Genomic DNA, 18,050 nt, shown 5'->3' on the forward strand with positions numbered 1-18,050 from the left:
TTTATTTTTTCGTGTTTATTATTTTCCTCGGCTGCCAGTTTGGCGCCAAGTGCTTATTTAATGGTCCACGGCCTTACTGCTGTACATCTTGAGCTGTGTGATTGGGCACGATGGAACGAGGGCCGCAATCTCTAAGCCGCATTGGAGCTTTAATTCTCCTCGACGCCGGATTTAAATAATTTTCCTGTCCCTTGATGCCCACGGGGGCTTGGGGAAAATCACCTCTTTCGGCGGCATCTATTTCAAATTAACTTCAGCAAGCTTCTTCTCCCGATCCTCCAAACGAGGGAGCAGATTTATTTTTTTGACATTTGGTCCATTAACTGCAGAATTTTCCGATCATGCCGAGGAACAGGCCCTTCCATTCATGAAATGCTCCCTCTCTGCAGCTCATGCTCACTGTCAGCTAACTGCTGCCTGATGATGGATTTGCTCACAGCCTACTTCCCCACAAATAATTGGTGTCAGATGCTAATGCCTGCAGCCTAGCATAAGTCATTTAGTTAGCCTCTGGCCTTGCAAACCAACTGCATTGAGAACAAGTACACCTTTTCTCCGGGAGCTTCCGCGGTTATGGTAGAAGAAGGATATTCCATTCGGAACCTTTAATGATTTGATTTTCACTGGATACTTACTTAAAAGTTGCACATGACCGTTTGGAATTAGAAAAAGTCGGTGCGACACGTAAACTAGTGAGTCCTGACGATTGATGATAGATTAAAAATAGTCAGTAGTGGGGGAGGAGAGGTGGGAATGGTGGGGTAGAGAGATCTGTCTCCCTGCACACTGGTCTTGTGAACGGTATTGCAGTGAGGAAGGTTCATTCCGGAGGTGGGGGAGACATCACAGAGAATGTGTTGCGATTGGGCTGCTGCCTCGTGATGACAAGCAGCTGGCTGGAGAACAAAACTGGCAGAAATGTCCTGCTCCCTATGACTCAATAACACATCGGGTGATGCATTCATCTCCTCCGGGGGGCCAGCAGTATGAAATGATCTGTTCAGTGTAATAGAACATTCTTGGCCATTGACTCAACTAGAGTACACTTCTGTGTGATGTACAGCCCCCAGGCTTGTCTTTTAAACGTGATTCTTGCTTCTCTCTCTCTCTCTCTCCAGTTTGAAGGCTGCAGTAAAGCTTACTCACGACTCGAGAACTTGAAGACTCACCTGAGGTCACACACAGGGGAGAAGCCATATGTTTGCGAACATGAAGGCTGCAACAAAGCATTCTCCAATGCATCAGATCGAGCCAAGCATCAGAATAGGACTCATTCCAATGAGGTATGGCAAACTGACTGAATCTTAACTTTACCCGACGGTCATGGGATGGCCTAGGATTTCAACAGAGAGAAATTGTCTATTTTTCTCACAGCCTCTGGTAAGGCGATTTCTTGTACATGCCAATCAAACACTGTCCTGCAACAGGGGGTGGAATTTTACAGTCTCCCGCCGGAGGTTTTGAAGATGGGTGGAGCCTATCCGGCACATGGCGGCTTGCTGTTTGCTCGTGACCTGTGGCCTGTCTTCCATTTTACAGGGTTCGGTGGAGGCACAGGTGACCTAGCTGCCCTTTAAATGCCTCATTTCACCCCTCTATTGTGTCACATCTCTAATAAAATGTACTGCCTAGAATTGGACATAATGGGCGGGGTTCTCCGAAAATGGGGCTATGTTCCCACACCGGCGGGTATACCGGTGCCAACCACTCCGGTGACAACAGCCCCCGAAAGTGAGGAATTCTCTGGGGCTAGGTTGACGCCGGAGTGGTTGGCGCCGCTCCAGCCGGCGCAAAGGGCCGGCGCGAGTTCGCACATTCGCGGAACGGCCGGCGTGATCTCGCGCATGTGCAGACCGGTCGGCGTATTTCCACGTATGCGTAGACCGGCCGGCATATTACCGCGCATGCGCGGGGGTTCCCTTCTCCGCGCTGGCCCCCAGGCAATATGGCGGAGATCTACAGGGGCCCGGCGCGGAGGAAAGAAGGTCCCCCACGGAACCAGCCAGTCCGCAGATCGGTAGGCCCCAACTGCGGGCCAGGCCACCTTGGGGGCCTCCCCGAGGTTGGATATCCCCCCCCCACAGGTCCGCCCCCACACACGTACCTGCCAGGTCCCGCCGTGCGTGAGGTGAGTAATTCACGCCCGCGGGACTAGCCCAAACATTACGGCCACTCGGCCCATCGGGGCCCGGAGAATCATCAGGGGGGGGGCGCTGTCAACGGCCCCCGACCGGCGTGGCTGGCGTTCCAAGGGCTGGTGCAGACTCGATGGGCCGAATGGCCTCCTTCTGCACTGTAAATTCTATGATGTCATCTATCTTTAAATTTCAATCATAGGATGTGGGTATCACTGGCTGGGCCACCATTTATTGCCCATCCCTAATTGCCCTTGTGAAGGTGGTGTAGAGCCGCCTTCCTGAACCGCTGCAGCCCATGTGGTTCAGTTGTACCCACAGTACTGTTAGGGAGGGAGTTCCAGGAGTTTGACCCTGTGACAGTGAAGAAACTGCATTGCCCTTATCAAACCCTCTTTCCTACATCATCAAAAATCTCAATCTCAGTTAAACAAGCCTTTAACAAATCTTTGCTGGCTTTCCCCAATTAATCCATATTTGTGCAATTGACTGTTAAGTTGGTGCATCTACGACTTCCGGTTGCGGCTATGCGGAGCTAAGTCGCACGTTCGGCAGCTCCCGCTAAAACCGGACTTTTGGGCTCTTTTTAGGCCCCGTAATGGTGCCTGTTCGGCGTTTCCCGGTGTGGCAAGGGGACAGCAACATTCCCCCGATAGTGTATGGATTGGACCAGGAGTGGGGCGATTTTAAAAAGTGGCATTGAAGCAAAGAAAGGTGCGAGGGAGGAGGACCAAGATGGCGGCGGGTGGAAACCAGGCAGCATGGAGGCAAGAGCAGCAGGAGCTTCTCCAGCGCTGTTTTAAGGAACGGAAAGCAGAGCTGCTGGAGCCGATGAAGGCTTCAATCGATAAGCTGCTGGAGACCCAGACGGCCCAAGGGGCGGCGATCCGGGAGGTCCGGCAGAAGATCTCTGAGAACCAGGACGAGTTCCTGGGCCTGGCGGTGAAGGTGGAGGCGCAAGAGGCTCTCCACAAGAAAAGGCAGGCGAGGTTCGAGGAGATGGAAAACCGGTCGAGGCGGAAGAACCTGCGGATCCTAGGACCCCGGAGGGGGAGGGATCGGACGTGGGGGCCTACGTGGTCACCATGCTGAATTCGCTGATGGGAGCGGGGGCCTTTCAGGGGCCCTTGGAGCTGGAGGGGGCCCACCGAGTGCTGGCGAGGAGGCCGAAGCCCAGCGAGCCGCCGCGGGCGGTGCTGATGCGGTTCCACCGGTTTGCTGATCGGGAGTGTGTGTTAAGGTGGGCCAAGAAGGAGCGGAGCAGCAGGTGGGAGAACGCGGTTGTCCAGATCTACCAGGATTGGAGCGCGGAGGTGGTGAAGAAGAGGGCCGGTTATAACCGGGCAAAGGCAGTGCTGCACAGAAAGGGGGTGAAGTTCGGTATGCTGCAGCCGGCGCGTCTGTGGGTCACCTATAAGGATCGACACCATTATTTCGAGGCCCCGGAGGAGGCGTGGGCCTTTGTTCAGGCTGAAAAACTGGATTCGGACTAAGGGCTGGGGACGAGGGGTCGCGGTGGAGGGATGGTTGGGGATTGTTGTGTTGTGTTTCGAGAGGGGGTTCTTTGTTTTTTTGGGGTTGGTTGGGCATTGTTTTGATTAGGTCCGCCGGGTGGGCTCTTTGGGGGGGGGGGGGGGGATAGGTAAAGTGCTTGGGGGGTTGATAGTTGGTTGGGGAGATGGGGCCCCGCAGGGGGGGAGGCCTGAGTTGGGGGTAGTGGGACCAAACCTGGAAAGGGAGCTGCGCCGGGGAGGCAGGGCCGGGCGAGTGGAAATCGCGGGCTTTTCCCCGCATTTAGGGCTGATGGGGCGGGGCCGGAGCTGGGAAACGCGGGCTTTTTCTCCCGCGCTGGGAGTGGAATGGATGAGATCCTGCTTGTGGACAAGGGGGGGAGGGGAAGTTCCACACTGGGGGCGGTCGATGGAGTGGCAGGAGTGGCCGGGGTAAGCAGGAGTCAGCTGACTTACGGGAGTGCAATGGGGGGAGCAAGGCATCTAAGGGGGGACCTGGCTGGGCGGGGGGATCGGGGGGGACCGGGTTGGTGCTGGAATGGCCAAGGGGGAGCTGGTGTTGGTAGAGGAGGTCGGGACGGGGGTCTGCCGCTGTGGGGAACGGGTTGTGCTGGGGGCCCGGGCACATGACCGGCCTAGGAGGGGCTATGGTTAGTCGGCAGGGGAGTGGGGGGGGGGGGGGGGGGGGGGGGGTGAGTAGCCCCCTTATCCGGCTGATAACCTGGAATGTAAGGGGACTGAATGGGCCGGTCAAGCGGGCCCGGGTGTTCGCGCACATGAAGGGGCTGAAGGTGGATGTGGCCATGCTTCTGAGGGTGGCGGATCAGGTAAGGTTGAGAAAGGGGTGGGTTGGGCAGGTGTTTCATTCGGGTTTGGATGCAAAACATCGGGGGGTGGCAGTCTTGGTGGGGAAGGGAGTGTATTTCGAGGCGTCGAGCATTGTGGCAGACAATGGCGGTAGGTATGTGATGGTAAGTGGCAAGCTGCAGGGGGAGCGGATGGTGTTGGTCAATGTATATGCCCTGAATTGGGACGATGCGGGGTTCATGCGGCGTATGCTGGGCCGGATTCCGGACCTGGAGACAGGGGGCCTGACAATGGGTGGGGGGGATTTCAACACGGTGCTGGACCCAGCATTGGATCGCTCTAGGTCTAGGACGGGCAGGAGGCCGGCGGCGGCCAAGGTGCTGAGGGGGTTCATGGACCAGATGGGAGGGGTGGATCCATGGAGGTTTGCGAGGCTGGGGGCCAGGGAATTTTCATCCATCTCCCATGTCCACAAGGCCTATTCCCGGATTGACTTTCCTGTCATGAGCAGGGTGCTGATTCCGAGGGTGGAGGACACGGAGTACTCGGCGATAGCCATTTCTGATCATGCTCCGCACTGTGTGGACCTCGGGTTGGGGGCAGAGAGGGGCCAGCGCCCACTGTGGCGTCTAGAGGGGGGTTGCTGGCGGACGAGGAGGTGAGCGGGCAGGTCGGGGGGTGTATAGAGAGGTACCTGGAGGCTAATGACAATGGGGAGGTGCAAGTAGGGGTGGTCTGGGAGGCACTGAAGGCGGTGGTCAGAGGAGAGCTGATCTCCATTGGGGCACACAAGGAGAAGGGGGAGAGGAGAGAGAGGGAGAGGTTGGTGGGGGAGATGGTGAGGGTGGATAGGAGGTACGCGGAGGCCCCGGAGGAGGGATTGCTCAGGGAGCGGAGTAGCCCCCAGGCTGAGTTCGATTTGTTGACCACCAGGAAGGCGGAGGCGCAGTGGAGGAAGGTGCAGGGGGCGGTATATGAATACGGAGAAAAGGCGAGCCCGATGCTGGCGCACCAGCTTCGGAAGCAAGAGGCAGCTAGGGAGATCGGGGGAGTTAAGGATGGAGGAGGGAGCACGGTGCGAAGTGCGGTGGGTAATCAGTGTGGTCTTTAGGGACTTCTACGAGGAACTGTACCGGTCTGAGCCCCCACTGGAAGAGGGAGGGATGGGTCGCTTCCTGGACCGGCTGAGGTTTCCGAGGGTGGAGGAGGGGCAGGTGGCGGGGTTGGGTTGGAGGAGTTGGTCAGAGGAATAGGGAACATGCAGGCGGGGAAGGCACCAGGGCCGGATGGGTTCCCGGTTGAATTTTACAAGAAGTATGCAGACCTGCTGGGTCCGCTGTTGGTAAGAACCTTCAACGAGGCAAGGGAAGGGGGGGCTCTGCCCCCGACGATGACTAGAGCGCTGATTTCCCTGATCCTGAAGCGGAACAAGGATCCCCTACAGTGTGGGTCATACAGGCCGATCTCGCTCTTAAATGTAGATGCAAAGTTGCTGGCAAAGATTTTGGCCATGAGGATAGAGGACTGTGTGCCGCAGATTATACACGAGGATCAGACGGGGTTCGTGAAAGGGAGGCAGTTGAATACTAATGTATGGAGGCTCTTGAATGTTATAATGATGCCAGCGATGGAAGGGGAGGCGGAGATAGTGGCGGCGATGGATGCAGAGAAGGCCTTTGATAGGGTAGAGTGGGGGTACCTGTGGGAGGTGTTGAAAAGGTTCGGATTCGGGGAGAGGTTCGTCAAGTGGGTGAGGCTGCTGTATGAGGCCCCGGTGGCGAGTGTGGCCACGAACAGAAGGAGGTCAGAGTATTTCCGGTTACACTGGGGGACGAGGCAGGGGTGACCCCTGCCCCCCCAGCTCTTTGCGCTGGCGATTGAACCCCTGGCCATGGCGTTGAGGGAGTCGAGGAACTGGAGCGGGCTGGTGCGGGGTGGGGAGGAGCATCGGGTTTCGCTCTCTGCGGATGATTTGCTGCTATATGTGGCGGACCCAGTGGGCGGAATGCCGGAGGTGATGAGGATCCTTAGGGAGTTTGGAGTTGTCTCCGGGTACAAGCTTAATATGGGGAAGAGCGCGTTGTTCATGGTGCACCCGGGGGACCAGGAGAGGGGGATTGGTGAGCTCCCGCTAAAAAGGGCGGAGAGGAGTTTCAGGTACCTGGGGGTCCAGGTGGCCAGAAGCTGGGGGGCCCTGCATAAGCTTAACTTCACGAGGCTAGTGGAGCAGATGGAGGAGGAGTTTAAGAGGTGGGACGTGCTGCCACTCTCCCTGGCGGGTAGGGTGCAGTCAGTTAAAATGACGGTGCTCCCGAGGTTTTTGTTCCTGTTCCAATGCCTCCCCATCCTTATCCCCAGGGCCTTCTTCAGGCAGGTTAACAGGAGCGTTATGGGGTTTGTGTGGGCGCAGAAGACCCCGAGGGTGAGAAGGGTGTTCCTGGAGCGGTACAGGGATGGGGGGGTTTGGCGCTGCCTAACCTCTGTGGGTATTATTGGGCCGCCAACGTGGCAATGGTGCGTAAGTGGGTGATGGAGGGGGATGAGGCGGCATGGAAGAGGCTGGAGATGGTGTCCTGTGTGGGCACGAGCCTGGAGGCACTGGTGACGGCGCTGCTGCCGCTTCCTCCAACGAGGTATACCACAAGCCCGGTAGTCGCGGCTACCCTCAAAATCTGGGGGCAATGGAGACATCACAGGGGGGAGATGGGGGCTTTGGTGTGGGCCCCGTTTTGGGGGAACCACCGCTTTGTCCCGCGGAGGATGGACGGAGGGTTCCTGAGCTGGCACAGGGTATGTATTAGAAGGTTGGGGGACCTGTTTGTCGGCGGGAAGTTCGCGAGCCTGGGTGAGCTGGAGGAGAGGTTTGGGCTCCCCCCCCGGGGAACACCTTCAGATATATGCAGGTAAGAGCATTTGTTCGGCGGCAGGTGGTGGAATTCCCACTGTTGCCGCCACGCGGGGTCCAGGACAGGGTGCTGTCGGGGGGGTGGGTTGGAGAGGGGAGGATCTCGGCAACGTATCAGGTGATGCAGGAGGAGCAGGAGGCCTCGGTGGAGGAGCTAAAGGGTAAGTGGGAGGAGGAGTTGGGTGAGGAGATTGACGAGGGGATGTGGGCGGATGCCCTGTGGAGGGTGAACTCTTCCTCCTCTTGCGTGAGGCTCAGCCTCATACAATTTAAGGTGCTGCATAAGGCTCACATGACTGGGGCAAGGATGAGCCGGTTCTTTGGGGGCGAGGACAGGTGTGTTTGGTGCTCAGGAAGCCCAGCAAATCACACCCACATGTTCTGGGCTTGCCCAGCGCTGGAGGACTTCTGGAAGGGTGTAGCGAGGACGGTGTCGAGGGTGGTAGGTTCCAGGGTCAAGCCGGGCTGGGGGCTCGCAATATTTGGGGTGGCAGAGGAGCTGGGCGTGCAGGAGACGAAAGAGGCCGGTATTCTGGCCTTTGCGTCCCTGGTAGCCCGGCAAAGGATTCTTCTTCAGTGGAAGGATGCGAGGCCCCCAAGCGTGGAATCCTAGATCAGCGATATGACGGGGTTTATTAAGTTGGAGAGGGTGAAATTTGCCTTAAGGGGATCGGTACAAGCGTTCTTCAGGCGGTGGCAACCGTTCCTAGGCTTCCTGGCAGAACGTTAGAAGATGGTCAGCAGCAGCAGCAACCGGGGAGGGGGGAGTTTGTTTGTTTGTCTTGAGTGGGTGTGTATTGTTCCCTTTGTGTTGATGAAGGCTGTTAATTTATTATTTATGTATGGGGGAGGGGGGGGGGAGTTGTTCTTTTCTTTCTGTATTTTGTTGTTGATATTTTGTGAAAATTTGAATAAAAATTATTTTATTTTAAAAGGTTGGTGCATCTACTTGAAGCATTTGTTAAATTAGCAGTGAAAAATGTTAACATATAAACTGACAATCTGCATGACTTTTATACACCTCATATTGTGTTTTATGAAGGTAAATTTGTCAGATGGAAATCTCTTCAGCATTTTCTGTCCAAGGCAAAACCGTAACAAATTTGTAATGACAGTGAGGAACTAACAAATCCAGAGAAAATGGCCATGGACAAATAGAAATGGAGGGCGGATTTCACCCATTTTGGGACAAGGTCCCTTCATGGGAGCAGTGGAGTGGACTGTTTCCTGATGCGGAGGCCGGCAGGCAAACAGGCAAAACCTTCCGGCAGCACAGAGCGCAGCCACCGCGGCGGGTTCCCGACCACAAGTGAACCGCAGCGTCGGGAACTCGGCCCATCGGCGGCGGTGAATTAGAGGGTCAGGATCGCTAATAATATGCCGATGGTGCTTAAAAGTCGTGCAGCAAGTGAAGCTTTTACCCCATTTTTGAGGTGCCGGGGATCCCGATTTGGCGTCAAACTGGCGCCTAACGCGATTTTGGCATCGGAGGATATTCTCCCCCAATCGTGTTTTGTGATTTCCGCGTTGGCCAACCGTGAATCCCACCCATGCTCTCCTGCCCAAGGTGGATTGTAACTGATTTGCGCCCCCATTGGGAGCACAGATCAGGAAGCAATTCACTACCCTCGGACATGCAAATTTAAGCATGGCGGGGACTAGGCAGGATTCCCAAGGGAATCTTGCTATCAGGCCACCATTTTTAAATAGGGGGACCCCCCCCCCACAGACCCCCAGAAATGAGACCTCTGACAGGAAGTCCCCCAGAAAAGAGACCCCTGTGTGAAAGGTAGAGAGCAGTCCAGACAGAAGCAGTGAAAAAAAATATTGTTTTAACACTCACCTGGACAATGGACCTGCTGGCTCAGACACAGGAAGCACCACGTGTCAATTCCTGGAAAGAGAAAGCAGTGATCTGTGTTTAGACCCTTCAGATCCTTGAGCTGTAAGCCATTCATTCATTTCCCTTGGAGGTATGTGATTATCAGCTTCCGCACACTCAGCTGAGAGCCTTACTTCATTCATCTTCCTTCATGGTTCAGTAACTCTCAAGTGCTCTAACACAATGGTTACGAACGTCAACCACTTCAAAGAGAGTTAAGTGCATTCCAATCAGCCCCCTTCACGCTTGGCTGATTTTGAAGTACTCAGCTGGAAATTGCACTAAATACAGGTCTGGCATTGTGGAGGGGGGAGGGGGGCAAGAGCCCTCGGATGGATTTTGGGGGCAACTCCCTTAAGGGGTTACCCCTTGGCCCACCGCAAGATCCATCATGTCATGACCATGCTGGAAAATACCAATAGTAAATCCAGCCCGCGTGTTTCCCGGCCCAGAGGACTGAAGAATCACGTGGGGCCAGAGAATATGGTGCCCGGCCAGATAAGTGGATGTGAATAGGTCATTAAGACCATTGGCACCTCCTGTTGGCACGCAGGTGTGCCAATCCTATTTTTACCTGGATGCCCGATTCTCCGCCACATCGGGAGCCCCGCTACCAGCAACGGCAGAGAAAGAGGCCAAGGTTTTGTCACAAATAATAGTTTATTATTTATCATTATTATTTAGAACAGCTACTTCATGCTTGTACTCTGCACACACTTCCGGGGAGAGCTCCTGGGCCCCCACCACATGACCCTTTTTCTAGCCGTGTCATCGCATGCCCACTATGTCAATACCCGGTGCCAAGAAGCATTATTGAGTACACCAAAGACCTCTTTGCGGTTGCTCAGATCTGGACTGCGTCGAGCCAGAGAATGACTGGGATAACATTTTGTTGAGGATTTTTTGTGAGTGATCCCCAGCAGATTATAGGCACCTGGAATGATTCAGCTTTCTGGAGCCCAGATCGTACCACACATCCCCCCAAGTGGAAACTTATCATATCTGGACTCCCTGACGCCCCAACACATAAGCATCTCCCTCCATTCTGAAGCAGCCTCCTTCTTTTGAATCGAGAGCAAACCCTGAGCAGCCCAATCCAAAACAACATGTTGACAGTTGTGTCCTTTGGTTCAAGTTGTGTGGTAGCCTTTTTCCCGAAGGTGTCAAACTCAAAAACAATGTCAGGTTAGCGGATAGAACACCCCCTCCAGTATCCAGTCTGTGGTAACATTTCCCAATCGTTGCACCATGTAAACAATTCAATAGTCTTCCTCATGATTATTATCTACATTGGAAATAATGGGAGCAGCTTCTTGTTATCCATTGATGATCTAGCTGAGCTGAAAGTTGTTGTGTGAGAAAAAGGGAGGGCTACAATTGACAATCTGGGAGGATAGGGATCATTACTTGATTTTGGTAATTTTTCAAAGAGGCCAAATTGTCAAAGATCAATGAGCATTTTTGCTCTACACAGAACGAGGGAAAACTTTCGATGGCAAATTTCCTGTGTCCCACCTGACAGCTGCAAGCTGGTGACAAAGGTCGGCCAGGAACGTCTCTGGAAGAAAACAAGAGTCATCATTTCCCCGAATATTCAGTGCATAGCACATAAACATTTGGCCACCTGCTGAATTAAGATTGGTGACTCTAAAACCAGAAGGCGTCTACAGCACAGGAGAAGGCCATTCGAGCCATTCCGCCCGTGCCAGCCCTTTCCCAAAGCAATCCAGAACTTGCACAGCAATACCAATTGTGTAAAAATAATGTTCCGAGTTGTGCACCAGTGTGCACCATGGACACTGGATTCACGGGAATTGAGGAGATCACATTTTCACTTTCATCAATAGAATTGCAATGACAAGATAGTAACCAATGCTAAGAAACCGAGTCCGGTGAAACGCCTTGGCCCAGTTCCTCCTGCAGAATAGACACTTCCTTTAGAAGCAGGGTAAACTTTGCAGACAACACTAGTTAGTGGGGATGAATGATCACCACATGCCAGTGATAAGAGGAGGGAAAGACCTGTGGAAAACAGCAAATTCCCTTCACCAAAATGAAATTAAATGAAATGAAAATCGCTTATTGTCACAAGTAGGCTTCAATGAAGTTACTGTGAAAAGCCCCTAGTCGCCACATTCCGGCGCCTGTTCGGGGAGGCTGGTACGGGAATTGAACCGTGCTGCTGGCCTGCCTTGGTCTGCTTTCAAAGCCAGCGATTTAGCCCTGTGCTAAACAGCAAGAGAGTGCAGACAAATGACGACAAAATAGTCAAAATCAGGGAACATTCTGCCTCACACAGAAATGTTAACATGACTTGACAAGAGAGTGAAAGGTATTGTTTGGGAAACAATCATTCTTTCCATTCCAGTCTAAAATAGATGAAAGACGGGAGAAATAATGAAATTTAGTTAGTTGTGCGTACAGTCTATTCCAGTCAATTTAATTATAGGATGAATCATTTTTTTTGTGGGGGTGTTCGGTTTAGGGTAGTGATGGGAAACTCAGGGTAGTGAGTGTCCGGCAGGAGTGGCTCTCCTTCGCCTCAGTGGGCCACAGATTGAGATCGGGCATGTTCACTGTGTTAAATACGTTGAATGCACGCCTAATATTTCATAAGGAGATATAGAAAATGCTTCATCATTTATACATTAGTAGAACTGTCATCAACAACACAATAAATATTTACACTTCAGGCGCAGAAGGAGCACACGGCTCTCACAGTCGATGTTGTTTGCAATCGGCACGCACCCCACTTTACATGCCCTCGATTTACGGCATTTCACTTCAGTCATTCCGGTAGGAAAAAAATGGAAATCAGCGGAATGTGGCAACACTGCACGTGGGCAACGGACAACAAAATGTCTCCTGGGTCATACTCAGAACCCAGATGGGCTACTTGTGGCCCCCAGGCAATAGGTTACGCTCCACTGGGTTAGGGGGAGTTGCAAGAAGTGACTGAATTACCAGCAGACTGTGCACATTCCAAATGAAGTCCCGGAGAGCTTCTTTTCTGGCTGGTGCGCAGAATATTGAGCAATATTTACAAAAGTGGATAATTGCTCACACCCTCCAACAACAAACACCCCCTGAAACCTTTTATTAAAATGCCACAGACAGAAGAGGAGAGGCGAGTAGTTCTCAGCACCTCTGCAACATTCTGTACAGGTAATGCACAGCACCTGTACGACATTCTGTACAGGTAATGCACAGCACCTGTACAACCATTCTGTACAGGTAATGCACAGCACCTGTACAACATTCTGTTCAGGTAATGCACAGCACCTGCACAACATTCTGTACAGGTAATGCACAGCACCTGTACAGCATTCTGTACAGGTGATGCACAGCACCTGTACAACATTCTGTACAGGTGATGCACAGCACCTGTACAACATTCTTTACAGGTAATGCACAGCACCTGTAAAACATTCTTTACAGGTGATGCACAGCACCTGTACAACATTCTGTACAGGTGATGCACAGCACCTGTACAACATTCTGTACAGGTGATGCACAGAACCTCTACAATATCCTGTACAGGTGATGCACAGCACCTGTACAACATTCTGTACAGGTGATGCACAGCACCTGTACAACATTCTGTACAGGTGATGCACAGAACCTTTACAATATTCTGTACAGGTAATGCACAGCACCTGTACAACATTCTGTACAGGTGATGCACAGCACCTGTACAACATTCTGTACAGGTAATGCACAGCACCTGTACAACATTCTGTACAGGTAATGCACAGCACCTGTAAAACATTCTTTACAGGTGATGCACAGCACCTGTACAACATTCTGTACAGGTGATGCACAGAACCTCGACAATATTCTGTACAGGGAATGCACAGCACCACTACAATATTCTGCACAGGTAATGCACAGTTCCTGTACAATACTCTGTACAGGTAATGCACAGTCCCTGTACAATACTCTGTACAGGGAATGCACAGCACCTCTACAATATTCTGTACAGGGAATGCACAGCACCACTACAATATTCTATACAGGTAATGCACAGCCCCTGTACAATACTCTGTCTAGGTAATGCACAGCCCCTGTACAATACTCTGTCTAGGTAATGCACAGTTCCTGTACAATACTCTGTACAGGTAATGCACAGTCCCTGTACAATACTCTGTACAGGGAATGCACAGCACCTCTACAATATTCTGTACAGGGAATGCACAGCACCACTACAATATTCTGTACAGGCAATGCACAGCACCACTACAATATTCTGTACAGGTAATGCACAGCCCCTGTACAATACTCTGTCTAGGTAATGCACAGTCCCTGTACAATATTCTGTCTGGATCATGCACAGCATCTGTACAACATTCTGTTCACCCCTACAACTAGTGCAGAGGGCGAACAACATCCAACCATAGGTACTAATTTGGGAATTTGCTCAACGTGGCTACTTAAACCCCAATCAGCAAAATTAATTAGTTGATTCCAATGTTTAGTTTTATAGAGAATTAAGGTGGTAGTTTAGGATCAAAGTAATTTAATTGAGATTAGGATTTTGTTTTGCTTTTCAAGTCTATTTAAAAGAACGTAATAATGGGTTGACTTTATGGGGTGGTGGGAGGGGATTGTGTGGCAGTATTTTCTTCTGGGTTACATCTCGGATTCCAGTACTCAGTGTTGAATGAAACCCACTAAATTGTAGCTTTTCAACATTTTTTTAAACTGAGCTGGTGTCTGAAGTTTATTCCAATGTTCAATTTGTGTGCAGAAGTTATTTGATACATTCAAAACAACACTAAAAGCACCCTCCAGACAAATAACAGAGTGCACAGTTCGGAGTGCCACTGCCGCCTTAAATAGGAGACATTTGCTTCAAGCTGAATATCCTGGTATGTGAGCTGCATTTTAATGTACCATCCTGGAAGGCAATCCCAGCCAGTTCTTTAATCCAGTGTTTTTAAATTGCGACAACTCTGCCAAGTGTTTGCTCGTCATTCAATAGTTCAGTTGATACTTGGAGTCCAGGAGTTAAATGAGGAAGAAATGTTACACAAACTAGTTCAACGACAACAGAAAGTTCTGGGAATACTCAGCAGGTTTGGCAGCATCAGTGGGGAGAGAAACAGAACGAGCTGGTGAGTGGTGATCCGGCGGATGCGTTGGGTGGGATTTTCCAGCCCACCCATTATCCGTCGGCGGAGGCGATTCACCATCGGCTTCCGGCGGGATCTTCCGGTTCCGTCGAGGTCTGTGGCGTTTTGTGTGGCTCGCCCATCCCGCTGCTGGGGAACCTACCATGGCGCGGGGGGGGGTGTCACATTTGGCGGAACTGGAAGATCCCACCGGCGGTGAGGACCGGAAACTCCCACCTGTTAGCTCTGCGTCTGTCTTCACAGATGCTGCCAGACCTGCTGTGTATTTCCAGCGGTTTCTTTTTGTTATATTCAAATTCCTGGCGTCTGCATTATTTTACAATTAGGTTTGTGTTCCCCGGGTAAGGGGTGACTTGATTGAAGTTTTCAAGATGTGAAGGGGAACAGATAGGGTAGACTGGGAGAATCTGTTCCTCCTGGTTGGGGAGTCGAGGGCAAGGAGGCACATCCAAAAATTAGAGCCAGAACTTTCGGGGATGAAATTTCTAAATACTTTCACAAAAATGTGGCGGGAATTTGGAACACTCTTCTGTAAATGGCAATCAACGCGAAGTCAATTTGAGAATCTGAGGTGGATAGATTGCTTTTGTCAATCACTGGTATTATGGGAGAAGGGGCATTGACAGGTAAATGTATGGGTGGCACAGTGGGTAGCACTGCTGCCTCACAGCGCCAGGGACCGGGGTCAATTCCGGACTTGGGTGACCACCGGTGCAGAGTTTGCACTTACTCCCCGGGTGTGCGAGGGTTTCCTCCGGGTGCTCCGGTTTCTCCCCACAGTCCAAAGATGTGCAGGTTATGTGGATTAGCTGTCTATGCAGAATTTAGCATCTATGCAGGTTATGTTATGACGAAGGATGGGGTGGGCGGGGGGGGATCTGGGTAGAGTGTTTGTTCGGAGGGTTGTGCCGACTCGAGGGGCCGAATGGCCTCATTCTACACTGTAGGGATTCCATGAAGGATTCTATGTAGGCAGATCAGATATCAGCCCTTATCTCTTAAATGACAGATAAACTTGAGGTGCGAAATGATCTCCCACTGTTCCTACCTTCCAATTTATTTGCCTGTCTTCTCCACCCTTCCCAAAAGTACTGTACTATATTTGCAATGGATACTCAAAGTTCCTTGCCCAACCAGCAGCGTGTGGGAACACAGTGAGTTAGGGTGACTGATAATAGCATCGGATATATCACCGTTAAGGACATAAGAAATAGAAACATGTGGCTTATCGGGTCTTTTCTGCCAGGAAATACAATTGTGGCTGATCTTTGGCTTCGCTTTCCGAACCGCTCCTTGATTCCTTGTGAGACTAAAAGTCCATCTTTCTCAATCTGAAATGTATTCCACAGTGCAGCATCCACAATACTCGGAGAATTCCAAAGATTCACAACCTTTTGAGAGATCTCGCGCATGCGCGGACCGGTCGGTGTATTTTCTATTTTCCGCGCCGGCCCCCGGGCAATATGACGGCGCCCTTAAGGGGCCCGGCGCAGAGGAAAGAAGTCCCCCCACGGAACCAGCCCACCCGCAGATCGTTAGGCCCCGATCGCGGGCCAGGCCACCGTGGTCCCCCTCCCCGGTGTTGGATTCCCCCATGTCCCCCCAAGGACCCCCCCCCCCCCACCGCCGCACACTCACCTGCCAGGTCCCGCCATGCATGAGGTGAGCAATTCATGCTGGCAGGACTGGGCAAAACTAGACGGCCGCTCGGCCCATTGGGGCCTGGAGAATCGCTGTCAGCGGCCCCCGACCGGCGTGGCGGGAATCGCGCCCACCACCCATAAAACGGCGCCGGAGAATAGGGCAGCCGGCGGCGGGGTGGGATTCGCGCCTCCCCCCGGGGGATTCTCCGAACCAGCGGGAGGTCGGAGAATCCCAGCCTCTATTATCTAAACTCCAGAGAACTTAGCCCCAATTTACTCAGCCTCACCCGGGACCAATCTAGTGAACACTTGCTGCACTGTCTCCAATGCTGGTATATCCATACTTAAATATTGAGATCAGAACTTCGCATAGGATTCCATGTGTGGTCTGACCAAAGCCCTGTGCAAGTGTAGCAGAGCTTATTTATTCTTTTACTCCAACCCTCTTGCAGTAATGGCCAACATGTCATTTGCCTCCCTAATTGCTTGCTCTAACTAGACCTGTTATCCCTACACAAATGTCCCCCTCAGCAACAGTGGTTGCAATGCAGTTCGGAGCTGGAAGCCTGGCCCCTCCTCCCCCTCCAACAGTATTGAGGCCAGTTGCCGCACTCCTGCTGTCATCATGGGCCAATCAGCTCAGCCCATGGATCAAACTTTCTTAGTGATTGCTTTGAATAGTTTAATAATGTACAATCATGTTTCCTTTTGACTCTCCTCAAGGTAAAAGAGTGTTGCAGACAATCGAGCTCTCATTATAGCTTAAAAGACATTTTTGCCGGTTTGATGGTCTGCTGATATTTGCTAAATTAATCTGCGGGAGAATGAAGGAAGATTGCATCAACAGACCGTAATGAATGTGCAAGATTACTAATTTTGTTGGAATTTATTGTGTAACTGCTGTTCTATTTTTGTAAGTTGAAACGTATAAATAGCCTCATATGGGAGCTGGTTTGAACTCATAGTGGCTGTCCAATAAAATGACTTTTGGAGTTCAGCGTTTATGATTTTCTTCCTGTTTGTAGGTGTCCCCAGACCGTATTGCCAAGCCTAGCCTGAGAGAGCATACAGAGAGCCAAATTCCAGACCTCTTGTATTACTGGCAGCTTTTAGCTGATTGCATGTAGGTTGCTGAGAAGCTATTCTCTGCTCGATTCCTTCTCCTTGTGGAAAAATATTAGGCTCCTCTCGTTGCCTTCCTTATAAGGAGTGAGGCAGGTGGTCGTACTAAATAACAGGACTTCTGTGGGCTGCTGCCCAGGTACAGCAGGAAAATGACTAAATCAAAATAAATAGTGCTGTTCGCTTTGGAGCTAATGTACTTTGTGTGCTGCCTATCAAATGTTCTATTCATTGTTCCCTTCATCCCCATCCAGTGTTATTTCCAATGCCTATCCAGTGTTATTTTCCAGTGCCCTTCCAGTGTTAATTCCAATGCCCATCCAGTGCTATTTACAGTGTCCATCCATTGTTACTTCCGATCTTCACCCAGTGTTATTTCGTGTCCATCTGATGTTATTCCCAGTGCCTATCCATTGCTATTTACAGTGCCCATTCAGTGTTATTTCTAGTCTCCATCCAGTGTCACTTCCAGTGCCTATCCAGTGTTACTGAGGGGGACACAAGTTCAAAGGGGCGGGATTCTGTGATCTAAGTGTTGACGCCGTCGGAAACGCCGTCACAGGGGGGCCACCACGGCACTGGAGTGGTTCACGCCGCCCCAACTGCTGATCCCGGCGTGAACTGGGCAGCGCGGGATCCGCCGGCTGAGAGCAGGTGTGGACAGCGCTGGCGGGACTCGGCATTTTTACGACGGCCGCTCGGCCCATCCTGGGCTGAGAATCGGCCGGACGTAGAGCAGCCCCAACCGGCGCCACGCCGGCACCAATGGCGTTGGGGCAGCGTGGCGCGATTCTCGCCGGTCGCGGGGATTCTCCGGCCCGGCCCTGGGCTGAGAGAATCGCGCCCAAGGTGAGGGGCGGGAGCTCGGAGGGATTTGAGGAAAACCTTTTTTACCCAGAGGGTGCTGACGGTC

General features: G+C 52.0%; 1 protein-coding gene across 8 annotated transcripts in view; it reads left to right on the forward strand.

Moving 5' to 3' along the window:
* Positions 1 to 18,050, forward strand: part of gli2a (GLI family zinc finger 2a) — a 564,217-nt gene that overhangs the window by 520,779 nt on the left and 25,388 nt on the right. For all 8 annotated transcript variants that reach the window (XM_072470222.1, XM_072470208.1, XM_072470205.1 and 5 more), the window contains one exon: positions 1,119 to 1,283. In XM_072470222.1, coding sequence (XP_072326323.1) covers positions 1,119 to 1,283 — 165 coding nt within the window. The remainder of the gene's footprint in view (positions 1 to 1,118; positions 1,284 to 18,050) is intronic.

Source organism: Scyliorhinus torazame, chromosome 2 (assembly GCF_047496885.1).
Source record: "Scyliorhinus torazame isolate Kashiwa2021f chromosome 2, sScyTor2.1, whole genome shotgun sequence".
Lineage (NCBI taxonomy): Eukaryota > Metazoa > Chordata > Chondrichthyes > Carcharhiniformes > Scyliorhinidae > Scyliorhinus > Scyliorhinus torazame.